Raw genomic sequence first — 27,320 nt, 5'->3', positions numbered from 1 at the left:
CGAACATCTTATCACCTACACTTGACGAGTGCAGTGCAGTACAGCGCTGTGTACCTCCGCCACACCCTCTACCGCACTCCTTTCCCATCTCCGTGCAGGCGCCACCAACCAGCCAGCAGAGGTCGTAATCGCACTAGTCTGAGAGAGAGTCCCCATCCAGCTTAGTCCCGCCCCTATCTGAACAACAGGCCAGTCGTTGTTCATATAGCCACTCAGCCGGAAGGCAGAGCTGAGATTCGATGTATTCGAGATCTCAGCTATGGTGAACAGTGTGTGTTTTACTGCTGCACCACCTGAGTGGCTTTTAGCCACTATTTTAAAATCTTCAAAATAAATAATAATTAATAAAATAATACATATTATTGTTTGTCTGTATTATTTATTATAATTAATTTGTATTAATAAAGAAATGATTAATAATACTACTAATAATAAATAATACTATTAATAAAAAATAATAAATTAATAATAAATAATAATTTTCACACAGATAAAGCTATGCTGAAGATGTTATTATGGTTCCAAAGAAAAATAATAATAATAATAAAGAGGAAAAAAAAAAGTTTGGATTTACACATAAAACTTTTTTGTTTTATTTTATTATTATTATTGTTGTTTTTAACAAATCCCAGATTTATATATATATATATGTATATGTATATGTATATGTATATGTATATATATATATATATATATATATGTATATGTATATATATATATATATATATATATATATATATATATATATATATATATATATATATATATATACATACATATTATACAAGATATCTTAACTTTTCTGGAAATAGGGTTTAAACGTTGCTACCCTGCCTCATTAATCAGAAATTAAAATCCAATGTTCTACTGTGCAACTAGTAGTAAAAATCATACATGAAATAGTGAACTGTGCTACACTAAAATACTACTATCTCTTACCATCAGTTTGTAATTAATTAATAAAGTTTAGCCAATCTGTTCACTTTTTCTTAAGCCCATTTTTAAGCTGTTCTAAGTCTACATGATGTTCTGGCTCCAGTGCTAACTCCGCTTCTGTCTTCTGACAGTCCTCCTCCAGTAGGCAGGATCTGAGCACCTCATGTGCCAGCAGGAACTTTTCAGCTAGAGCCACCTGTAAGAGTTTGAAAGATTTTAAAGCTGGTGCTATTGGCTGGTTAAAAATGCATATTTTTACCACACCCCAAATACAGTACAAAAATAATAAATAAAACCAGCTTTGCTTATAGTGTGCAGCAGTGTAACAGCCAATAAAAACCTGTATTTTATACCTTTATTTTATCCCATATAACCAAAAGTGAGGCGCTTAGATGGAGTATGAGTAAATTACGCTAGCCCACTGCTGCTGGGATCCGGGCATCTGCATACAGACATGACTGACCATGTCTGGGTAGGGGGCTGGCTGGACCCCACAATGAATTGGCATCCTGTCCAGGGTTACTGCATTGCTCTCAGTGATCCCAGGGAAGCCAGAGTGAAATAAAGGAGTGGAAAAAGAAACATACTGTGTATACACTGATAAGGCATAACATTATGACCACTTCATAATATTGTGTTGGTCCCCTTTTGCTGCCAAAACAGCCTTGCAACTGTGATGTACTGTGTATTCTGACACCTTTCTATCAAAACCAGCATTAACTTCTTCAGCAATTTCAGAGCTACAGTAGCTCGTCTGTTGGATCGGACCACACGGGCCAGCCTTCGCTCCCCACGTGCAGCAATGAGCCTTGGCCGCCCATGACCCTGTCGCCGGTTTACCACTGTTTCTTCTTTGGACCACTTTTGATAGATACTGAACACTGCAGACCGAGAACACCCCACAAGAGCTGCAGTTTTGGAGATGCTCTGACCCATTTTTCCTGCTTCTAACACGTCAACTTTGAGGATAAAATGTTCACTTGCTGCCTAATATATCCCACCCACAAACAGGTGCCGTGATGAAGAGATAATCAGTGTTATTCACTTCACCTGTCAGTGGTCATGATGTTATGTCTGGTCGGTGTATATACTGGTAGTTATAAATGAAGTTATTTTCCAGTAGTGCACTACATAGGCTGCAAAACATTATACCCTATGTAAAGGTGCTCAGGTGACACAGTGGTCATTACGCTAGCCCACCACCAATAAGATCTAGGTTTGAATCTCAATGGTGCTATCAGCCAGCCAGGCATCTACACAGACATGACTGGCTCTGTCTTTGTGGCTGAAGCCATGCGATAGATCTTTGCTTTGTCCAGAGTATTTCTGCCTTGCACCCAGTGTTTCCAGCTGGAAGTTCTTTTATAAGTTTGGGGCTTCATGCTGTATCCATATAAGTAGTTCTCCTTTCCCTGCATCTGTTACTGATTGAGATGAGCAAGACCCCTCCGACACGTGTGCAGTAGCCGACTGCATCTTTTCACCTGAAAGAGGCGAGTTCATATGCAGATCAGCTTTGTGTACGGAGAGCCACACCCTGTCCACATTATTCCTTGACTCTGTGCAGGCGCCATCAATCAGCCAGCAGAGGTCGTAATTGCATCAGGCTTCTCGCCCTGTATGAACAACAAGCCAATCGTTGCCCGCCCAGCCCAGCCGGATGGCAGAGCTGAGTTTTGAACCGACGAGTTTGAAATGTCAGGTCTGGTGTGCTAGCGTGTTTTGCCTGCTGCGCCACCTAAGCGGTGAGGTGAATCCTTTTGTGTATGAAGCTGCAAAGTCAAAGGCCACTCAGTCCACCATCAACGGAGCCTATAATTGGCACACAGGCATCAGAACTGGACATCTGACCACAGGAAGAAGGTCGACTGGTCTGACAAATCCTGTTTTTTTCAAATCATGTGGTTGGCCAGGCATGTGTGCATTGTTTACCCATGGAAGAGATGGCACCAGGGTGTGCTGTAGGGGGCGATAAACCCCAACGTACATAATATGAAGGAACTGCTGGTATTGTCATGGTACCAGTCCATGCCTCTGTGAGTCTGATCTATTTAGACAGCATATGAGACAAACAGTACTATGTTTTATCTCATCATTTTGATTGATTTTAAAGCTATTTGTTTTCAACACTGGGGTCAGGACCCCACCTGAGGTTGCCTGACATGCAGAAGTGGTTGCATGAAATTCATACCAAACCATTAATATAGAATAAAAGCTGATAAATGACCATTACTATAGGACTGTATTTGAAAGTGTAGAGTGAGGAGTAGGGTGGGGTTGTGGAAATTGGGTCCCCAAGAACCCCTGTCATAATGATTTAACTGGCTTTCTGACCTGGAAATCATTGTCCATCTCCAACTGTCTTTTGACCAGTTCTTTGCCTAAGGTTGAGTCCTGCTTATGGGATGCCAGCACTGTCTCTCGGAGCCGCTGGTACCTCTGCATCTCACTTATTTGCTCCTTTCTGATGTGCTATAATCAGGAACATGCAGAAAACATACCTGTGACCTGTGTACAATAAACACTAAAGGTACATTTTGAAAGGATTGTGTACATAATAACTTGTTATATGAATATGCCATTTTTTAAACCATGGGCATTAAACTGAACTCTTCTGAGAAGACTATTCACAAAAGGAGATTGTCTCTAAGACTTTGTTCCCATTTACTCCAAAAAGCATTTGTGAGGTTAGCCACTAATGTGTGGCGAGAACTCCTGGCTTACATCTGACATTTCAATACATCCTAAAGGTTTAATGTACTGAGGTCAGGGCCATTCAAACTCATGTTTTCATAATCCTCACTTTGTGCACAGTAGTGTAACTATACATGCTGAAACAGGAAAGAGTAGAGTTGCCACCTGTCCTGGTTTTCCCAAGATTGTCCTTCTTTTTAACAGTCAGTCCAAAAAATCCCTGGTTTTCTATGGGTTTCTGTTGCATACAGTTGTGTTTTATTAACATATTAACATTAACATATGTGGCAATATGAAGGACAAGGATGTACAGACGGTGTACAGAATCTTACAGGCCAGTCAAAAAGAAAATGAAACGATCATCTTACTCCAGTAACGACTGGATAAAAAAGTACAACCCCAAACGATCCACTTTCTGCTACCTGTTACATATGCTTAATTAAAATTTTGATTAAACACAAGGGCAAAGCCACAAAAGTGGTCCGACAGTCATAAGTATGGCTATGTCCCGTTTTTTTGTCATACATAGGTGGGCATAGGTAGCTGCATGACCCTAATGGTGATGAGTGATGATGGGTGATGTACGAGTTGATGACTGGTAGTTTATTGAACTCGTCTTACAGGTCACATGACAGCCAATAAAGTCAGGCCGTGCGAATCTATAGAAAACCACTGCAACAATCTCAGGGCTAATGCTTTAACTGGTGTTCTGACCTGAAAATCATCATTCATCTCCAACTGTCTCTTAATCAGTTTCTTGCGGGAGGTCGACTCTTGCTTTCGACGTTCCAAGACTGTCTGTCGGAGCAGCTGATAACTCTGGATCTTTTCCATTCGCTCCCTTCTTTGCTCCTCCTCTACCAGAGCATCTTTCAAGCGAACCTGCTTTCCAGTCGTTCTAAACATATGATTAAGGAAAAGTCAGAGGCAAAAAATGACAGACAAGAGCTAAACATATTAAAATATTAATAATAATGCTTGTCTTAATAATACTGCTTTCACTGTCGTTTTAAAATAATGTCCATGACCGATAGTAACCATGCTGTCCAGAACTATTACAATGAGCATACATTTTGATATACTGACGTTTTTTGGTCGCCCCGCTGAACTGAAATAAGGACTGAATGTCAAAGATTTTAACCTTGGTTATGAATGTCAAAGAAATGAATAGCTGAGATTTTAACCTCAGAATGAGGGAACTAAAGGAACAGCAGGAAATTGACTTAAGAAATCGATGATAGAAGAAAGAAAGCTTTAAAAATCAACAAACACACAATTTCCTGAAGAAAATAAACCCGGGACTCTGTTACATTCTTAAATGTCACTTCTAACTTCAGTGACGGTTCTGGCACTTAAATGTTCTTGGCTTTTATTTATTAGACTGAAGTTCATGGCATATTATAAAGCTCTTAATGCTAACACATTAATGAGAACCTGCTGTTCTGTGTGTTAATTTTTGTCTGTATACTGTACTATATGTAGAGATTGTTTTTTCTGTATACTGTACTGTCTGTATAGTATTTTATCTGTATACGGTACTGTCTGTATATTGTTTTGTCTGTGTACTGTACTGTCTACATATTATTTTGTCTGTAAACTGTACTGTCTGTTCATTGTTTTGTTTGTATATTGTTTGTATACTGTATTGTCTGGATATTGTTTCATCTGCATACTATACTGTCTGTGCATTGTTTTGTCTGTACATTGTTTTGTTTGTGTACTGTACTGTCTGTTTATTGTTTTGTTTGTATATTGTTTGTATACAGTACTGTCTGTACATAGATTTGTCTGTATACTGTGTTGTCTATGTACTGTTTGTATACTGTACCGTCTATATATTGCTTTGTCTGTATACTACTGTCTGTACATTGTTTTGTCTGCATACTGTACTGTCTGTACATTGTTTTGTCTGTATACTGTACTGTCTGTATACAGTAGTACTAGCTGTACATTGTTTTGTCTGTATACTGTACTGTCTGTATACAGTAGTACTAGCTGTATTGTTTTGTCTGTATACTGTACTGTCTGTATACAGTAGTACTAGCTGTACATTGTTTTGTCTGTATACTGTACTGTCTGTATACAGTAGTACTAGCTGTACCTTGTTTTGTCTGTATATAGTTTTGTATATTGTATATTTCTATTTTGTTGTATCTGTATATTGTTTTGTCTGTAAACTGTGCTGCTTGTATATTGTTTTATCTGTATACTGTACTGTCTGTACATTGTTTTGTCTGTATACTGTGCTGTCTCTATATTGTTTTGTTTATATACTGTACTGTCTGTTTAATGTTTTGTCTGTATACTTTGCTGTCTGTATATTGTTTTGTCTGTATACTGTTTTGTCTGTATATTGTTTTGTCTGTATACTTTACTGTCTGTATATTGTTTTGTCTGTATCCTGTACTGTCTGTGTATTGTTTTGTCTGCATACTGTACTGTCTGTATACTGTTTTGTCTGTATACTGTACTGTCTGCTTGCTGTAGAGAGCAACCAACAACTGGAAACAAATTCTTTCCTCTGACTCTGACATTATATATCAGTGAGGAGTTAGTTGGCATTGGTGTAACCCGCTGTGCCCAGGTGCCCACTTTTATATTTAAAATACTACACAAAATAATTTTTTTGCTTACAGTGATGTGTGTAGTACCTGATGAAGGGTGCAATGATGTCCATGTTAAAACTGTAGTTCTGTGGAGCACTCACAGACTGAACACCTGTTTTCAGCAACAATAACACACACACACACACACACACACACACACACTCTTAAGTAACTAAATGTTCTTATGCAAATTGCATACATAACATAACAGTTTAGAATCAGCAAGTAATTTGTGTGTAGGGCCAAAATACACTACTGAATGTCTGTGACCTTCAATCTCTTAGACGGCACTGCATTTAAAACAATACATATTTTTCTTGCCTCAGTGGTGTTAGCCCACCATTGAGCCCAAATCACAGCAAGTACTATCAACTTCAGCTTTCTGGGCGCCTACACAGACATGATTGGCTATGTCTATGCCTCTTACCCAGTATTTTCGAAGAAACTCCACCCACTATGACCCTGACCAGGAAAAAGTATAGTATATACTATATATACACTATATCATAGTATATATGAGTATAACCTGTGTCAGCAGTGGCTGGCCTAGCTTCCTCTGGTGTGTCTTCACCGAGCTGTCCTGAAAGTTTGTGCAGGAACTTCTGGCGAGTCTGGAGAGCCTGTACGACAGCAACAGCACCGTACACAAGAGCATAACGTTCAGCTCAACAAACACAGAACACATATAGGTAAATGTGTGCATTCATGTGTACATTATATAGACCAGCATTAGGAGAAGAAGAATGCTGTTATTTATCACATATGCATATACACATGTACAGTACAACGCAATTATTTTTCCGCATATCCCAGCTTGTTTGGAAGGTCAGAGCACTGGGTCAGCCATTATACGGCATCCCTGGAGCAGAGAGGGTTCTTGCTTAAGGGTCCAACAGTGGCTGCATAGCAGAGCCTGGATTTAAACCGACAATCTTCTGACTGATAGCCTATTTACTAGGCTACCACTATCCATCAGTGCTACTTTTTAAATGCAAGTTAAATATATGCACTGGGAGTATATCAATTAAAAATAGTGTTGTGGAAATGGCATATGGCAGCCCATTTAAAGTTTGCTAATTGGCATGTATGGGACTCTGGCAACATGAGCAAAAACGTTTTTTTGTAGTCTAATGAGACATAAAACATTTTGGGCAGAACAGCCATCACTATGTTTTTGGCAAAAAAGGCACTGCACATCATCTGGCTAACACCATCCGTACAGTAAAACATGGTGGTGCGTCTCAGTAACAGGGACAGGAAGACTAGTAAGAACTGTGGGACAATTATGCAAGAACTTCCTTAAAGAAAACCTCCAATGTGTACGTAAAATCAAACTGGGGTAAACCTTTACCATATAACATGACACTGACCCAAAGCATACAGCCAAAACAACACTGGCATGGTTTTGGGGTCTCGAAATGTCCACAAGAGGCTTACTAAAAGCCTAGACTGAAAAATGGTAGTTCACAGATGCTCAACATCCCATCTGATGGTACTTGAGAGCATCTGTCATGACAAATGGGATAAACTGCCCAAATCTAGGTTGTGCAAAGCTTCTCAAGACTATCCAAAGAGCCTTGCAGCTTTAATTGTTATCAAAAGGTCTTCTACAAAGTACTAAATAAAGGGTCTAAACAAGCCCAATTGAACATTTGTAGAGAGACCTAAAACAGAAGTTCACAGATGCTCCCCAACCAGTTTGATGGTACTTGAGAGCATCTGCCATGACAAATTGGATAAACTGCCCAAATCTTGGTGTGCAAAGGGCTTTTACAAAGTACTGAATAAAGGGTCTGAACAAGCCCCATCAAACTGAATCTGTGGAAGGACCTGAAAATGGAAGTTCACAGATGCTCCCCAACCAGTTTGATGGAGCTTGAGAGGATCTGCCATGAAAATGGGATAAACTGCCCAAATCTAGGTAGTGCAAAGCTTGTAGCGAGTATTCAAAACGAATCTGCTATGGGTAATTAAGTGTAGATTCATATAATATATGACACTGGCAATCCTATCAATTCATGACTCAAATCAAATCCACAACATAATATTTTTTGCAAGAGGTCAGGGGTTCTGAATCCACTGTATGACAGACCTTAGCTGCTCGTCCAGGTTCTGCAGCTTCCCAGGCTTGTTTGATGGCTTTGATCTGGTCCAGTCTCTCTGTATCCTTTCTTACTTCAATTCCCTCCGCATCCGACTGCTCGCTCACCACACGCAACGTCCAGTGGGGCTTACTCGTGTCCAGGTTCTACATCCACACCCCCACCCATGTGGACACACCATCACAACCATACATAGAAGTATACAAATGCAAACACAAATTAGAAAGTCGTACGTGCATTTTGACGAACACTAATAACAAATAAGTTCTGGCAAAAAGTATGAGGACACCTGACCATGAGCTTGTTGTACATTGTTTTCTGAACTACCAAACGTGGCTACCAAACTTGTTTTTTGTACCCATTTAGTTAAAATAGTTTCTGATGTTGGAGAAGGCCAACAAAAGTGTTCAATGGGGTTAAAGTCTCACCAAACTCTGGCCTCTTGCTTTGTGGGCATTGCATTTTATGGGACGTGTGTCAAAAATAGTAGCAGGACACAACAGAACAAACTAAAAAAAGACCACCAAGTAGGGTCTAGAGTTTCTACTAAGTTGGTGTTGGGCTTCTTTGCTGCTTCAGGAAATAGACAGCTTGCAATCACTGAATAATGTATTCAAATTTACATTAAACATCACCACCAACATTAGAAGAACACCAATCAGCCATAACATTAAAACCACCTCCTTGCTTCTACACGTCGTAGTTCTACAATTACTGACTGTAGTCCATCTGTTTCTCTGTATGCTTTGTTAGCCCCCTTTCATGCTGTCAGGACTCTCCCAGGACCACTACAGAGCAGGTATTATTTGGGTGGTGTGTTAGTGTGTGTTGTGTAAACACCTCACTGTCACTGCTGGACTGAGAGTAGTCCACAAACCAAAAATATATCCAGCCAACAGCGCCCCGTAAGAAGCATCTTGTGACCACTGATTAAGGTCTAGAAGATGACCAACTCAAACAGCAGCAATAGATGAGCGATCGTCTCTGACTTCACTTCTACAAGGTGGACCAACTAGGTAGGAGTGTGTAATAGAGTGGACAGTAAGTGGACACAATATTTAAAAATTCCAGCAACGCTGCTGTGTCTGATCCACTCATACCAGCACAACACACACTAACACACCACCACCATGTCAGTGTCACTGCAGTGCTGAGAATGATCCACCACCTAAATAATACCTAATCTGTGGGGGTCCTGACCATTAAAGAACAGGACGAAAGCAGGCTAAAAAGCATTCAGAGGAACAGATGGACTACAGTCAGTAAGTGTAGAACTACAAAGTAAGTGGTATGGTATATGGTAAGTGGAGCTGATAAAAAATGGACAGTGTGTGTAGAAACAAGGAGGTAATTTACAAACATTAGGGTTAATTACTTGTGCAGTCTGCTGTTTAATTGCTTAATTGACTTTATTGATTTATGACGCATAATCCCAATAATGTTTGTTTCAGTTTCAGGCTGTAGCACTGTTAACATGTAGAAAGGGTTAAGGAGGTAAATCCTTATAAAAAAACATACACATGCTAATTTATTGCTGGCTGGTAACAAGAAGAACCAGTTAACTGTACATGTGTCAGGTGACCATGTCAGGTGGTCCATGTGGCAGAAGTACAGCAATAGGGAATTGATAACTTGATTTGAATAAATCTGAAGGGGAATAAATCAAAGGGTTCACTTACTTTTCCAGCAATAAAAGTCATATAAAGAATTGTGTTTACGACTGTTTTATGTTATTAGATTTGATTTATGTGATTAGATTAGGTGTTTGTCTATTATTATGATTTTTTTAAAGATGCAATTATTACAGTGTTTCTTACATTTGGACTGGCCTGGACTGGGTTCTTATATTTTGGTACTGTTGCACACCTTAAGACGTGTTTGCAAAAAGAATGGGACACCTGAAACACTTCATTGCTGGGTCTCCCCGGTGCCAAAAAGTCAAAGGAATGACAACATTACAAAGTGGTAAATGCTTTACTCTCCCAACTTTTTAAAAATGTATTGCAGGCCTGAAATGCAATGAAATAAAATAAAAGTCAAAGTAAATGTTAGAAACACTGCAGGCTTGTTTAATTTGCATTTTTCATAATGCTCTTTTGATGTTTTTTTGATTGGGGTTGTATAAGGCACAACATAAAAAAGCCGAAATAAATCGTTTCTTTAATTATTTCGTCAGTATGAAGCCATGAGTCATTTCTGATGAGCAGTATGACTCACATTCTACAGATACTTCACCTAGTAATCAACCAGTCTGATTAAATCAAAAACATATTATGAATCTTACTGCAATTCCAAAAAAAACTAATCCCCAATGTAGAAAATCTCAGTGGTAGATTGGACCGCGGCTTCATATGCAAAAGCAGTATGAGAAAACTTTCGTACATACACTGATCAGCCATAACATTAAAACCACCTCCTTGTTTCTACACTCACTGTCCATTTTATCAGCTCCACTTTGTAGTTCTACAATTACTAACTGTAGTAGTTTCTCTGCATACCTTTTTAACCTGCTTTCACTCTGTTCTTTAATGGTCAGGACCCCCACAGGACCACCACAGAGCAGGTATTATTTAGGTGGTGGATCATTCTCAGCACTGCAGTGACAATGACATGGTGGTGGGGTGTTAGTGTGTGTTGTGCTGGTATGAGTGGATCAGACTGTGTCCAATCACTGTCCACTCTATTAGACACCCCTACCTAGTTGGTCCACCTTGTAGATGTAAAGTCAGACACGATCGCTCATCTATGGCTGCTGTTTGAGTTGGTCATCTTCTAGACCTTCATCAGTGGTCACAGGACGCTGCCCACGGGGCGCTGTTGGCTGGATATTTTGGTTGGTGGACTATTCTCAGTCCAGCAGTGACAGTGAGGTGTTTAAAAACTCCAGCAGCGCTGCTGTGTCTGATCCACTAATACCAGACTGACAACACACACTAAGACACCACCACCATGTCAGTGTCACTGCAGTGCTGAGAATGACCCACCACCCAAATAATACCTGCTCTGTAGTGGTCCTGGGAGAGTCCTGACCATTGAAGAACAGCATAAAAGGAGGCTAACAAAGCATGCAGAGAAACAGAAGTGCTTCTATATGGTAAGTGGAGCTGATAAAATGGACAGTGAGTGTAGAAACAAGGAGGTGGTTTTAATGTTATGACTGATCAGTGTATCTATTTTAATAAAGTATTCGACATGCACACTGACTTGTTCAATCCTGGATCCAGGAGTGGTTGTAGGCTTCTCCTTTTCCTTAGTCTTGCGGGTGGTTTTCGGCACGGCCAGTTTCTGACCCTCAGTGTCTGGTTGGTCTGCATTTGTGGCCGTATCCTCTGTCTTATCTTTGCCCACTGGAAACATCACACCAAGCCACTAAGACCTTTATTAAGACCTTTTTCTTTCTTCTTTGAGCTTTACTTACATAACGTAAACATATCTTTGCACCTATTGCTAAAAGGTGAAAGAAGGTGAATGAAGGACCATGAAGACATGATTTCATGATTTGAAGTCATGGCTCTGTGGCCTAAAACGTTCATTGTGGCCTGACTTTACTTGTTCTTTTTTTTTTTACTAAATGGGAACAAATTCCCACAAACATACTTCAGATAAGTGAAGGACAAACTATATCTTTATTGACCATTATAGACATTATTGAAATATAATGTAAAACCAATAATCTGTAAACCCAAAGTAATAAGCAAGAATAAATTATTTTATATAATTGTTTGTATACATCTGTTGGCAATGAATTATGAATGAATTATTAATGAATTCAAGAAATAGCTGGGATGTCCATATACTTTTGGCAGTATGGTGTATTTTGCTTGGATAGAGAATATGCTAGATGGCAGTATTGTTCCGTCTAAAACCTGCTTTCATCCAAACTAAGCCCTCTAAGATCCTCCTTCCCCTCCAGTCTTTCTATGAAGAACACCAGATCCCCTCATTAGTGGACATGGAAGATGCGTTTACATCAAGTCCAAGGGGTTTAAGGTTTAGATTTACTTTAAAGTCTTCATGCTTTTTACAGCCAGCATTGTGTCAGTAGTTTTTGACAAAATAAACATGAACTAAAGAAATAGAGTTTTTATTGGACACCTTAAGACGGCAATTAACATTTATAGCCAATTAAGCATCAGTTAGTTGCTATTGGTAAGTGCAAACAGAACAGGATGCAATTTGCTCTTAATGTAATAGCCTTAATATACAGCTATTTTAGACTTTCTGCACTTTATTTGTCCCTAAATACAGTGGCATAAAAAGTATTTGCCCCCTGTTGATTTGTTCTATTTGGCGTATATGTTACACTTAAATGTTGCATATCTACACTGATTAGCCATGACATTAAAACCACCTCCATGTTTCTACACTCACTTACCATATAGAAGCACCGTGTAGTTCTACATTTACTGACTGTAGTCCATCTGTTTCTTTACATGCTTTTTTTTTGTTGGTATCACCCTGTTCTTCAATGGTCAGGGTCCCCACAGGACCACCACAGAGCAGGTATTATTTAGGTGGTGGATCATTCTCAGCCCTGCAGTGACAATGACATGGTGGTGTGTTAGTGTGTGTTGTGCTGGTATGAGTGGATCAGACACAGCAGCGCTGCTGGAGTTTTTAAATACAGTGTCCACTCATTGTCCACTCTATTAGACACTCCTACCTAGTTGGTCCACCTTGTAGATGTAAAGTCAGAGATGATCGCTCATCTATTGCTGGTGTTTGAGTTGGTCATCTTCTAGACCTTCATCAGTGGTCACAGGACGCTGCATACGGGGCACTGGACATTTGACTGGATATTTTTGTTTACTGGACTATTTTCAGTCCAGATGTGAAAGTGAGGTGTTTAAAAACTCCATTAGCATTGCTGTGTCTTATCCACTCACACCAGCACAACACACACTAACACACCACCAGCATGTCAGTGTCACTGCAGTGCTGAGAATGATCCAAAACCTAAATAATACCTGCTCTGTATTGAGTCCTGACCATTGAAGAACAGCATGAAAGGGGGCTAACAAAGCATGCAGAGAAACAGATGGACTACAGTCAGTAATTGTAGAACTACAAAGTGCTTCTATATGGTAAGTGGAGCTGATAAAATGAACAATGAGTGTAGAAACAAGGAGGTGGTTTTAATGTTATGGCTGATCGGTGTATAGTGTTACATGATTGGCTATGTCTGAGGGGGGCATGGGCGAAACCTCTAGATGGAGCCCAGCACTGCATTCCGCTCAGTGATTCCAGGAAAACCAAACCCACCGTTACCCTGACCAAAATATAGCAGTAGTAAGATAGATAGTGGGAAACAGAGTTCAGTGTGCTAACCCAGATCATACAAGGGTAAGCTAGGTTGGTCTGGCAACCCCTCATGTGGATATACTCATCTGTGTGTGTTGGGCCTTGTCACACGGCTTATTCTCTACTGGGACACACCTAAATTAGGTTAATTTAATTCCTTTTTCTCCAGAAATACCACCCAGTGCACGAGAGGCCAAGAGGCAGCTTCATTTGACGTCCCATTGACCCATTTCTACAGGCTTCCTGGGAAATAAAACAGAAAACGCATGCAGTGCTCTCTAACACTACTGGTACTGACTGTTCTCAACACGTACACGCCGACACATATGCCAAAAGTATATGGCCACCCATGCTAACTGCTAATCGGTTCACAACTTACAGCCAAAACCATTGCTGCAGGTGTATAAAAATAATCATTTGATATTATTTATATACTTTTAATTTAAGGCTACAGTTTGGGAAGGGGATCCTTCCTGTTAGTAAGCCAGGTTAGATGTGTTTGGTGTTCAGATCTCCAGTGGCAAGCATAGAGCCCTGATTTAAACCAAGTAAACACCATTGGGATAAATTGGAATGTTGATTGTGAGTCCTAGACGAATAGAGGCTGTTGCAGCTGCTGTTGCAGAGGTAGGGGTTGGGAGGGTCAACTTCATATTGATGCCCATGGTTTTGAAAGGTCAGATGTCCCTACTTTTGTCTATTAACTGTATAGATAGAAGTAAGTACTACTCAACATTCTAATTCATCCCAAAGGTGTTCAATGAGGTTATGGTCAGGGCATTGTGCAGCCCACTAAGGTTCCTTTACACCAAGCCTCCAAAATTGTTGTGGACCTCAATTTGTGGACAAGGTCACAGTCATGCTGAAACAGGAAAGGTTTAATAAAAAAAAAATAAAACAGATCACCTTCAAATAACAGACAGTGGTAACCTAGTGGGTAGAGCTTTGGGCTATCAATTGAAAAGTTAATGCAGCCAATGTGGGGCCTTCGAACAAGGCCCTTAACCCTGTCTGCTCCAGGGGCGCCATAATGGCTGACCCTGCGCTCTAACCCCAGCTTTCAAACAAGCTGGGATATGCAAAGAAAGAATGTTGTTGTACTGTACACCTGTATATGTATATATAACTAATAAAGGCATTCTGTTAAGGTACTGGACTAGTAATCAGAAAGCCACTGGTTGCTGCTGTTGGGCCCTTGAGCAAGGCCCTTAACCCTCAATTCCTTAGACTTTATACTGTCACAGTACTGTAAGTCGCTTTGGTAAATGCCGAACATGTAAATGTAAATGCTGTATATAAGAAATTCACAGTACTCCTATCAGCATAACAAATGGGCTACTGGACAGATCGGGAAGGTCTAGTAGGTTGTTGTGATCAAGCTGCTATGGGGATTTATGCTGGTAAAGCGAGTAATCTTTTTTCTGAAGCTCAGGAACTTCCACTCTTTTAAGAAGCCATACATAACAAGTACCATTCAGTTTAACAATGAAGAAGAAAAGCTTTTCAAACCAAGACAAAAGTACAGTGGTACCTTAAAACTCGACGTCAATTGGCTCTGGGACTGGCGATGAGTTTAAAAGGCATTGAGTTTCAAGGTATTTTTCCCATAAGGGAAACCGATTAATGCGTTCCATAGTCCTGTGGAACTGCAGTTTAACAGAAGTTTAATGTTCTTGTGTTATTCTTTTAGTACATTAATCCATGTTAAGCTTTATTTATTTATTTTTATGATAAGTGTTTTAGACTCTGAAAAGCTGATTCTCACAATTTCTCAGCACCCCGAGCTATAACACAAGTTTAAAAGTGAAACAGTCAGGAAAATACAGCTAAACACAGACACATGTACACTGATCAGCCAAAACATTAAAACCACCTTCTTGTTTCTACACTCACTGTCCACTGTAGTCCATCTGTTTCTCTGCATGCTTTTTTTTTAGCCTGCTTTCACCCTGTTCTTCAATGGTCAGGACCCCACAGGACCACCACAGAGTAGGTATTATTTAGGTGGTGGATCATTCTCAGCACTGCAGTGACACTGACATGACATGTGGTGGTGTGTTAGTGTGTGTTGTGCTGGTATGAGTTGATCAGACACATCAGCACTGCTGGAGTTTTTAAATACAGTGTCCACTCACTGTCCACTTTATTAGACACTCCTACCAAGTTGGTCCACTTTGTAGATGTAAAGTCAGAGACGATCGCTCATCTATGGCTGCTGTTTGAGTTGGTCATCTTGTAGACCTTCATCAGTGGTCACAGGACACTGCCCATGGGATGCTGTTGGCAGGATATATTTTTAGTTGGTGGACTATTCTCAGTCCAGCAGTGACAGTGAGGTGTTTAAAAACTCCAGCAGCGCTGCTGTGTCTTATCCACTCATACCAGCCATGTCAGTGTCACTGCAGTGCTGAGAATGATGCACCACCTAAATAACACCTTTTCTGTAGTGGTCCTGGGGACCACTGAAGAACAGCATGAAAGGTTGGCTAACAAAGCATGCAGAAAAACAGATGGACTACAGTCAGTAATTGCAGAACTACAAAGTGCTTCTACATGGTAAGTGGAGCTGATAAAATGGACAGGGAGTGTAAAAACAAGGAGGTGGTTTTAATGTTATGGCTGATCAGTGTAGACGCTTTCAAAGTGAATTCCACACAAATGCAGATTCGTCTCATATGCACACTTTGATGACGTTTTACCACACTGCTCAAGCCGAGCGCAGAACAAAGCGGCTGTTCATTGTTAATTTGAAATTAAATAAATATTATTTGTTTTAAAAAAGGCTGAACACGTCAAGTTTAAGGGTACAAACTGAGTTTCAAATATTCTGAGTTTAGGGGACTTCGAGTTACAAGGTACCACTGTAATTTCTATTTCAATTAGCATTTTCTTCACTTTCTCCTGTTTCAAAACACTAGGTAACACTCTTACGTTGTGACCGAACACACATGGGAGACTATTTCTCATCCCACCGGTTATGATCTACTGCAGAATCATACTGAATTTCCAGCTGAATTTATTGAGTTTCATTTGCATTTCTGTGGCAAGCTGGTTGTTAATCAAAGAGGTGAGTGAAATCTCTTCCGCCCGCTTTAACACTAATTAGAAAACATGAAACCAAATTTAAATCAGCAAAGGGCAGATGAGGCCTGACAATTTTACTTTATTATGGTTATTCAACAAGGACAGTGAGCATTAATTAACATGATTGGGAACGTGGCAGGTTTAGCTGAAAGGTTCATTGTCATGTGTGTCTCTGGGCAGATCTATGAATCCAAATGAAAACACTAGCAATAGAAATGTATGACTGTGCCACCAAGGTCTGTACATTCAGCCATAACATTAAAACCACCTCCTCGTTTCTACACTCACTGTCCATTTAATCGGCTCCACTTACCATATAGAAGCACTTTGAAGTTCTACAATTACTGACTGTAGTCCATCTGTTTCTCTACATGCTTTGTTGGCCCCCTTTCATGCTGTTCTTCAATGCTTAGGACCCCCGCAGGACCACTACAGAGCAGGTATTATTTAGGTGGTGGATCATTCTCAGCACTGCAGTGACACTGACATGGTGGTGGTGTGTTAGTGTGTGTTGTGCTGGTATGAGTGGAGTTTTTAAACACCTCACTGTCACTGCTGGACTAAGAATAGTCCAACGAACAAAAATGTCCAGCCAACAGCGCCCCGTAGGCAGCGTCCTGTGACCACTGATGAAGGTGTAGAGAATGACCAATTCAAACAGCAGCAATAGATGAGCGATCGTCTCTGACTTTACATCTACAAGGTGGAACAACTAGGTAGGAGTGTCTAATAGAGTGGACAGTGAGTGGACACGGTGTTTAAAAACTCCAGCAGCGCTGCTGTGTCTGATCCACTCATACCAGCACAACACACACTAACACACCACCACCATGTCAGTGTTACTGCAGTGCTGAGAATGATCCACCACCCAAATAATACCTGCTCTGTGGTGGTCCTGTGGGGGTCCTGACCATTGAAGAACAGGGTGAAAGCAGGTTAAAAAAGTATAAAGAGAAACAGATGGACTACATTCAGTAATTGTAGAACTACAAAGTGCTTTTATGTGGTAAGTGGAGCTGATAAAATGGACAGTGAGCATAGAAACAAGGAGGTGGTTTCAATGTTATGGCTGATCAGTGAATATATATATATATGTATTTATATGTATATACTATATGTATTTGCGTGTATATATAAATGGCTAATTGAGCCATAAGTAATGTAATTTTTTGTTTAAAAAAGCTAACTTAGCACTACAGAGTTTTCCAGCTCCTAAGTTTGAATCTCAGCAGTGCTACCAACCTGGCCGGGTGTCCTACAGACACAACCAGCAATGTCTGAGATGTCTCAAAACTGGTTAAGGCACCTACACAAACGGTGGAGGATTCACATTGCGCAGACAAATCTGTGACTGTCTGTATGTGATATCGTTCCGTATTAGAACCCACCAGTGGTTGGTGAAAAGAAGTGGCCCACGACTACACACATATCCAAAGGAGCACATGCAGGTCTGCAGCTAAGCCTGGCCACAAGGGGGTGGTGCAACAGCAATAGATTTACAATAAGGAATAAAAAACAACTAGATTGGGGACCAAGGTAAGAAAGTTCCACAAGGTGGATTTGATTGACAGTCGTGCTTACCTCTCATTTCGTTGCGCTCCAGATCTCTGAGGGTTTGGATGAATCCTGTCAGTGAGTTATCCAAAGGCCAGCTGTTATGAAGCACCTCTGCCTGAACAATGTACTTATGACACTAACACACACACACACACACACACTAAGTTGAGTTCTTATAACAAAACCATGTACAGTGGGGTCAAAAAGTATTTAGTGAGCCACTGATTGTGCAGGTTCTCCTACTTAGAAAGATGAGAGAGGTCTGTAATTTTCATCATAGGTACACTTCAACTATGAGAGACAAAATGAGAAAAAAAAATCCAGGAAATCACATTGTAGGATTTTTAAAGAATTTATTTGTAAATTATGGTGGAAAATAAGTATTTGGTCACCCACAAGCAAGCAAGATTTCTGGCTCTCACAGACCTGTAACTTCTTCTTTAAGAAGCTCTTCTGTCCTCCACTCGTTACCTGTATTAATGGCACCTGTTTGACCTCGTTATCTGTATAAAAGACACCTGTCCACAGCCTCAAACAGTCAGACTCCAAACTCAACCATGGCCAAGACCAAAGAGCTGTCGAAGGACACCAGGAAGAAAATTGTAGACCTGCACCAGGCTGGGAAGACTGAATCTACAATAGGCAAGCAGGTTGGTGTGAATAAATCAACTGTGGGAGCAACTGTAAGAAAATGGAAAACATACAAGACCATTGATAATCTCCCTCGATCTGGGGCCCCACGCAAGATCTCATCCCGTGGGGTCAAAATGATCATGAGAACGGTGAGCAAAAATCCCAGAACTACACGGAGGGACCTGATGAATGACCTGCAGAGAGCTGGGACCAAAGTAACAAAGGCTACCATCAGTAACACACTACGCCGAGAGGGACTCAAATCCTGCAGTGCCAGGCGTGTCCCCCTGCTTAAGCCAGTACATGTCCAGGCCCGTCTGAAGTTTGCCAGAGAGCATATGGATGATCCAGAAGAGGACTGGGAGAATATCATGGTGGTCAGATGAAACCAAAATGGAACTTTTTGGTAAAAACTCAACTCGTCGTGTTTGGAGGAAGAAGAATGCTGAGTTGCATCCCAAGAACACCATACCTACTGTGAAGCATGGGGGTGGAAACATCATGCTTTGGGGCTGTTTTTTTTGCAAAGGGGACAGGACGACTGATCCGTGTTAAGGGAAGAATGAACGGGGCCATGTATCGTGAGATTTTAAGCTAAAACCTCCTTCCATCAGTGAGAGCATCCGTAAAAAGCATTTCAAGGTCCTGGAGTGGCCTAGCCAGTCTCTAGACCTCAACCCCATAGAAAATTTGTGCAGGGAGTTGAAAGTCCGTGTTGCCCAGCGACAGCCCCAAAACATCACTGCTCTAGAGGAGATCTGCATGGAGGAATGGGCCAAAATACCAGCTACAGTGTGTGCAAACCTGGTGAAGACTTACAGGAAACGTTTGACCTCTGTCATTGCCAACAAAGGTTATGTTACAAAGTATTGAGTTGAACTTTTGTTATTGACCAAATACTTATTTTCCACCATCATTTACAAATAAATTCTTTAAAAATCCTACAATGTGATTTCCTGGATTTTTTTTTCTCATTTTGTCTCTCATAGTTGAAGTGTACATATGATGAAAATTACAGACCTCTCTCATCTTTCTAAGTAGGAGAGCCTGCACAATCAGTGGCTGACTAAATACTTTTTGGCCCCACTGTATAGTAGGAAATGTACAAGTACTTTCAATGACTAGAATTATGTTTTAGTTAAGTAATATAGTCCAGTTATTACACTAATTAGCCAAAACATTATGACCCCATCCTAAAATGTGCATGGAAACGCATTTTTCATAACAGTTCTGCAAGTCACGGTCAGGGATTTAGTACTTGTTAGATTGGTGGTCGTTACACAAGCTGAATGCAGTAGATATTGTCAGCGTAAAGACCTGAAGGACTTTGATAAGTGTCAAATGTTTTGGTCAGGTAGCTGGTTTGAAGTATCTCCAAAACAGCAGGGGGTTCTACAGGATGCCATAGTAAGTAGCTACCAACAATTTTGTGTATAGGGCTGCGTAGTCCTTTCTGTGCGGAGTTTGCATGTTCTCCCCGTGTCTGCATGGGATTCCTTCAGGTGCTCCGGTTTCCTCCCACAGTCCAAAAACATGCAGCCAGGCTAATTGGAGACACTGAATTGTCCTATAGGTACCTAGCCACTAGGATGCATAAACCAGTGCATTGTAGTGCCGGTCCCAAGCCCGGATAAATAGGGAGGGTTGTGTCAGGCAGGGCATCTGACATAAAAACTGTGCCAAATCAATAATGCGGATCACGACCCGCCGGCGACCCCTAACGGGAGCAGCCGGGGAAATAGATAGATAGATGGACAGCAGACATGTGTGCATCATTTACCCACAGAAGAGATGGCACCATCATGCACTGTTGGATAATTCTGCTCATAATGTACAGAAGTTGAAGGACCTGCTGGTAAATTCCTGGTAAAGGATGCCACAGGATAGTTGTGGCATGTCTGGTCACATATCTTGTCAGGTAAGTGTTGTTTTGACAGCATATTCGGTGGGTGGTCCTAATGTTTTGACTCATCAGTGAATGTCACCATTGGTTAAAACTACAGAGCATTAACACACACTTAAAAACAGCCTATTCAGTACAACTGGTATAATGCTGAAAAACCTGTAACTGCATACTAATCACCAAGAAGCAAAAACTCACTGTCTCTCAGAGCCACACACACACACTAAATCAGTGACAGTGATGAGCAAGATTTGTCTTTATTGATGCTACCGTTTGGGCAGGATGACACTCAGATGCTCCTCCACCTCCTTTCTGACCCCCGCCAGGGCCATCCTGAGTCTGACTCACCCCCACATGTGCCTCTGAGCTTTCAGAGGAGCCTATAACACACACATACACACACACACACACACACACACACACTATAAATACACAGGAGCTGCCAGCATAAGCCAGTCTCTAGGAAACTAAAGAGTGATTGTCGGTTTGGGTTGAATGTCAAACAACTAGAAGTCCTTGTAAACATGCTATTAAATAAATCTATGAACTTTATTGCCAGAAATGAAAGAAAGTTGGGACATTTTGTAAAATGCAATAAAAACACGAATCCTTATTAATTATTATTAAGTCTTATTAATTCTCTGGAATCTTTAGTTAACTGACAAACGTACATAGAAATTATTTCCACTGTTTTTACCGATCGATTTAATTATGTTTTCTAAATATAAACACATTTTGATTCTGATGTCTGCAACACACTCAAATAAAGTTGGTCCAGGGCAATATAAAAAGTTAAATATTAAATTTACACCCTTTGGAAACATTCCACAACAACCAGGTGAATTTGGAGGCATTATGATTGGCTATTATTATTATACTATTATTAATATACAGTATTATTATTACATTATTGTGTACTCTCCTCTTCCTTCACAAGTGAATAATCAAAAAAATGCTCAAAAGTGGCATTTTACCATCTACCATACATGATATGGTGAAAAGATTCAGAAAATCTGAAGAAATTTCAGTCTGTGTTGGAAACCAAGGGCAGGGTGTGAACTTAAAAGCCCCCCAGATGGCATTGAATGAGAAACCATCATGCTTAGTGGTTAAGGTACTGGACAAGTAATCAAAAGGTTGCTGGTACAAGCCCCACCACAGTCAGGTTGCCACAGTTGGGCCCTTGAGCAAGGCCCTTAACCCAATTGCTTAGATAATATACTGTCACAGTACTGGAAGTCGCTTTGCATTAAAGCGTCAGCTAAATGCCAAAAATGTAAATGTAAATTACAACTGTCATCATGGCACAAAACGGGCATCAGACTAATACATGTCCTTGAGTCAAATTAATTCATTTATTATTTTAAAGTTAGAGACTAGCACTGGTAGTAATTTTATAGACAGACACCTCTCTGTATTTTACATCTGTAAGTAGAAACACTTCTACTTAATTACTTCTACTTCTACTAAGCAAGCCAACAAAAGCACCACCCAGAGGTAGTAGAAGGAATCTGAACAAATGAGATAAGAAAAACAGGAGTGTGTGTTCTGTATATGCTGTGTGTGTGTGCCTGTGTGTGAACCAAACACACCACTGTTGGCTAAGAAGCAGTAGACAGGGATGATGACGTGACCTTTGCCCTGTTTGCTGGTCACCTCGGTTTCATGGTCCAGGATGCTGAGTTTGATATGAACATCTGCACTTGAAGTCTGAAACTGCACCGTGGCGACATGATCATGTGACACCTTCACTGCATGCCTGATAAATGGAGAAAAGAGGTCAGCTTTACAGTCGTAAGTAAAAATGTGGGCACCCTCTGGAATAATAGCATATTTAGTTGATTTCTGAAGTAATGTGAAGCGTGTCTGCAGGTGGGCAAAGGGGGATATATAATTTTGTCATTGGCTATTACAATACACTGCATTCCTATTGGTCGTTTTGATTGTGTGGGTGTCTAGTCCGTGGTCCTCCTTTAGATTATCGCCAACATGGTTGTCAGGTTAAAAAAAAGTTTAAAAAAGTATGCAGAGAGACAATCAGTAATTGTAGAACTACAAAGTGCTCCTATATGTGGAGCTGATAAAATGGACAATGAGTGTAGAAACAAGGAGGTGGTTTTAATGTTATGGCTGATCAGTGTGTGTGTGTGTGTGTTGTGTGTGTATGTATATATATATATATATATATACAGGGGTTGGACAATGAAACTGAAACACCTGTCATTTTAGTGTGGGAGGTTTCATGGCTAAATTGGACCAGTCTGGTGGCCAATCTTCATTAATTGCACATTGCACCAGTAAGAGCAGAGTGTGAAGGTTCAATTAGCAGGGTAAGAGCACAGTTTTGCTCAAAATATTGCAATGCACACAACATTATGGGTGACATACCAGAGTTCAAAAGAGGACAAATTGTTGGTGCACGTCTTGCTGGCGCATCTGTGACCAAGACAGCAAGTCTTTGTGATGTATCAAGAGCCACGGTATCCAGGGTAATGTCAGCATACCACCAAGAAGGACAAACCACATCCAACAGGATTAACTGTGGACGCAAGAGGAAGCTGTCTGAAAGGGATGTTCGGGTGCTAACCCGGATTGTATCCAAAAAACATAAAACCACGGCTGCCCAAATCACGGCAGAATTAAATGTGCACCTCAACTCTCCTGTTTCCACCAGAACTGTCCGTCGGGAGCTCCACAGGGTCAATATACACGGCCGGGCTGCTATAGCCAAACCTTTGGTCACTCGTGCCAATGCCAAACGTCGGTTTCAATGGTGCAAGGAGCGCAAATCTTGGGCTGTGGACAATGTGAAACATGTATTGTTCTCTGATGAGTCCACCTTTACTGTTTTCCCCACATCCGGGAGAGTTACGGTGTGGAGAAGCCCCAAAGAAGCGTACCACCCAGACTGTTGCATGCCCAGAGTGAAGCATGGGGGTGGATCAGTGATGGTTTGGGCTGCCATATCATGGCATTCCCTTGGCCCAATACTTGTGCTAGATGGGCGCGTCACTGCCAAGGACTACCGAACCATTCTGGAGGACCATGTGCATCCAATGGTTCAAACATTGTATCCTGAAGGCGGTGCCGTGTATCAGGATGACAATGCACCAATACACACAGCAAGACTGGTGAAAGATTGGTTTGATGAACATGAAAGTGAAGTTGAACATCTCCCATGGCCTGCACAGTCACCAGATCTAAATATTATTGTGGTCTAAAACCAGGTGTTTCAGTTTCATTGTCCAACCCCTGTATATATATATATAAAAACACACACACAAACACTGATCAGCCATAACATTAAAACCACCTCCTTGTTTCTACAGTTGTGGTCCTGTGGGGGTCCTGACCATTGAAGAACTGGGTGAAAGCAGGCTAAAAAGCATGCAGAGAAACAGATGGACTACAGTCAGTAATTGTAGAACTACGAAGTGCTTCTACAGGTCCTTCTCAAAAAATTAGCATATTGTGATAAAGTTCATTATTTTCCATAATGTAATGATAAAAATTAAACTTTCATATATTTTAGATTCATTGCACACCAACTGAAATATTTCAGGTCTTTTATTGTTTTAATACTGATGATTTTGGCATACAGCTCATGAAAACCCAAAAAATCTCAAAAAATTAGCATATCATGAAAAGGTTCTCTAAACGAGCTATTAACCTAATCATCTGAATCAACGAATTAACTCTAAACACCTGCAAAAGATTCCTGAGGCTTTTAAAAACTCCCTGGTTCATTACTCAAAACTGCAATCATGGGTAAGACTGCCGACCTGACTGCTGTCCAGAAGGCCATCATTGACACCCTCAAGCAAGAGGGTAAGACACAGAAAGAAATTTCTGAACGAATAGGCTGTTCCCAGAGTGCTGTATCAAGGCACCTCAGTGGGAAGTCTGTGGGAAGGAAAAAGTGCGGCAGAAAACGCTGCACAACGAGAAGAGGTGACTGGACCCTGAGGAAGATTGTGGAGAAGGGCCGATTCCAGACCTTGGGGGACCTGCGGAAGCAGTGGACTTAGTCTGGAGTAGAAACATCCAGAGCCACCGTGCACAGGCGTGTGCAGGAAATGGGCTACAGGTGCCGCATTCCCCAGGTCAAGCCACTTTTGAACCAGAAACAGCGGCAGAAGCGCCTGACCTGGGCTACAGAGAAGCAGCACTGGACTGTTGCTCAGTGGTCCAAAGTACTGTTTTCGGAAATCAAGGTGCCAGAGTCTGGAGGAAGACTGGGGAGAAGGAAATGCCAAAATGCCTGAAGTCCAGTGTCAAGTACCCACAGTCAGTGATGGTCTGGGGTGCCATGTCAGCTGCTGGTGTTGGTCCACTGTGTTTTATCAAGGGCAGGGTCAATGCAGATTTTGGAGCACTTCATGCTTCCATCTGCTGAAAAGCTTTATGGAGATGAAGATTTCATTTTTCAGCACGACCTGGCACCTGCTTACAGTGCCAAAACCACTGGTGAATGGTTTACTGACCATGGTATTACTGTGCTCAATTGGCCTGCCAACTCTCCTGACCTGAACCCCATAGAGAATCTGTGGGATATTGTGAAGAGAAAGTTGAGAGACACAAGACCCAACACTCTGGATGAGCTTAAAGCCGCTATAGAAGCATCCTGGGCCTCCATAACACCTCAGCAGTGCCACAGGCTGATTGCCTCCATGCCACGCCGCATTGAAGCAGTCATTTCTGCAAAAGGATTCCCGACCAAGTATTGAGTGCATAACTAAACATAATTATTTGAAGGTTGACTTTTTTGTATTAAAAACACTTTTCTTTTATTGGTCGGATGAAATATGCTAATTTTTTGAGATTTTTGGGTTTTCATGAGCTGTATGCCAAAATCATCAGTATTAAAACAATAAAAGACCTGAAATATTTCAGTTGGTGTGCAATGAATCTAAAATATATGAAAGTTTAATTTTTATCATTACATTATGGAAAATAATGAACTTTATCACAATATGCTAATTTTTTGAGAAGGACCTGTATATGGTAAGTGGAGCTGATAAAATGGAGAGTGAGTGTAAAAACAAGGAGGTGGCTAAGCAGTATATGAATGTATACAATAGTTTCAGTGAATGAATGAAGACCTGCAGATAACGTTCTTCTTGTTAGGTATGTAGTAATCTTTGAACTCTTTCATGGAGAAGTTGCTGGAAGCTGTGCCTCTAGCTAGCTGAGGCAGAGGCTCTCGAGAAGCTATCAAACGCATCCTCCATTTCTCTCCTCCTAGCGGCATGTCTCCAGTGTACGCTTCCGCCACAAACGTGTAGCCGGTCTAAACACCACATATAACAATGAATACAATACATGCACATGGTGTCGAAGAATGTGAAATACACAGCATATACAGCAACATAACTTGTTTGGTGTGTATACGTATGGCTCTACGTGGTGAAAGATTTGAGGTATTTCCTCTCCGGTGTCATTGTTGATGACGTGCAGGCGGCAGGCAGGAAGGGGGGAGTATACCTTGGGTACTAGTAGCATGGATTTTGGAACGTGGAACACTTCTCTGTAAATATAACAAACTACAGTCATGTATTTTAATTCAGTCATTAATTCAGTCAAATTCTCCCAAAATTAGACCAATAAAATACACTGATCAGCAATAACCACCTTGTTTCTACACTCACTGCCCATTTTATCAGCTCCACTTACCATATAGAAGCACTTTGTAGTTCTACAATTACTGACTGTAGTCCATCTGTTTCTTTGCATGCTTTGTTAACCCCCTTTCATGCTGTTCTTTAATGGTCAGGACCCCCACAGGACCACCACAGAGTAGGTATTATTTGGGTGGTGGATCATTCTCAGCACTGCAGTGACAATGACATGGTGGTGGTGTGTTAGTGTGTGTTGTGCTGGTATGAGTGGAGTTTTTAATCACCTCACTGTCACTGTTGGACTGAGAATAGTCCACCAACCAAAAATATCCAGCCAAGAGCATCTACAAGGTGGACCAACTAGGTAGGAATGTCTAAAAGAGTGGACAGTGAGTGGAAACAGTATTTAAAAACTCCAGCAGCGCTGCTGTGTCTGATCCACTCATACCAGCACAACACACACTAACACACCACCACCATGTAATTGTCACTGCAGTGCTGAGAATGATCCACCACCCAAATAATACCTGCTCTGTGGTGGTCCTATGTGACCATTGAGGAACAGGGTGAAAGCAGGCTAAAAAAGTATGTAGAGAAACAGATGGACTACAGTCAGTAATTGTAGAGCTACAAAGTGCTTCTATATGATAAGTGGAGCTGATAAAATGATTTGTATAAGATGGCTGTAACACTTTGACATCCACTATGTGACCAAAAGTATGTGGACTCTTGGCTATGAGTTTGTTGGACATCCTGATACCAAAGACATTGCCGTCCATCCCTGCATCTTAACAGCTGTCAACTTTTTAGAAAGGCTTAACACAAACTTTTGTGCTTATAGTTTTTAAAACATTTACACTTTTGTTCCCTGTGCTGTCTGTAAAAT

The 27,320-nt window shown here is 40.9% G+C and overlaps 1 protein-coding gene across 1 annotated transcript in view; it reads right to left on the bottom strand.

The window, feature by feature from the left end:
• Window positions 1–779: 779 nt before the first annotated feature.
• Window positions 780–27,320, bottom strand: part of adgb (androglobin) — a 101,404-nt gene continuing 74,863 nt past the window's right edge. Inside the window, 12 exon segments of the mRNA XM_063001160.1 lie at window positions 780–1,132; window positions 3,271–3,408; window positions 4,345–4,528; window positions 6,282–6,348; window positions 6,763–6,856; window positions 8,329–8,484; window positions 11,543–11,685; window positions 18,305–18,416; window positions 21,087–21,196; window positions 22,409–22,575; window positions 25,919–26,104; window positions 26,188–26,343. Of these exon segments, the coding sequence (XP_062857230.1) occupies window positions 980–1,132; window positions 3,271–3,408; window positions 4,345–4,528; window positions 6,282–6,348; window positions 6,763–6,856; window positions 8,329–8,484; window positions 11,543–11,685; window positions 18,305–18,416; window positions 21,087–21,196; window positions 22,409–22,575; window positions 25,919–26,104; window positions 26,188–26,343 (1,666 nt within the window). The 3' untranslated portion in view covers window positions 780–979.

This window comes from Trichomycterus rosablanca, chromosome 9 (genome assembly GCF_030014385.1).
Source record: "Trichomycterus rosablanca isolate fTriRos1 chromosome 9, fTriRos1.hap1, whole genome shotgun sequence".
NCBI classification, from domain to species: Eukaryota; Metazoa; Chordata; class Actinopteri; order Siluriformes; family Trichomycteridae; genus Trichomycterus; species Trichomycterus rosablanca.
Note: the sequence above shows the minus strand (reverse complement) of the source record. Positions and strands in the feature narration are given on the sequence as shown.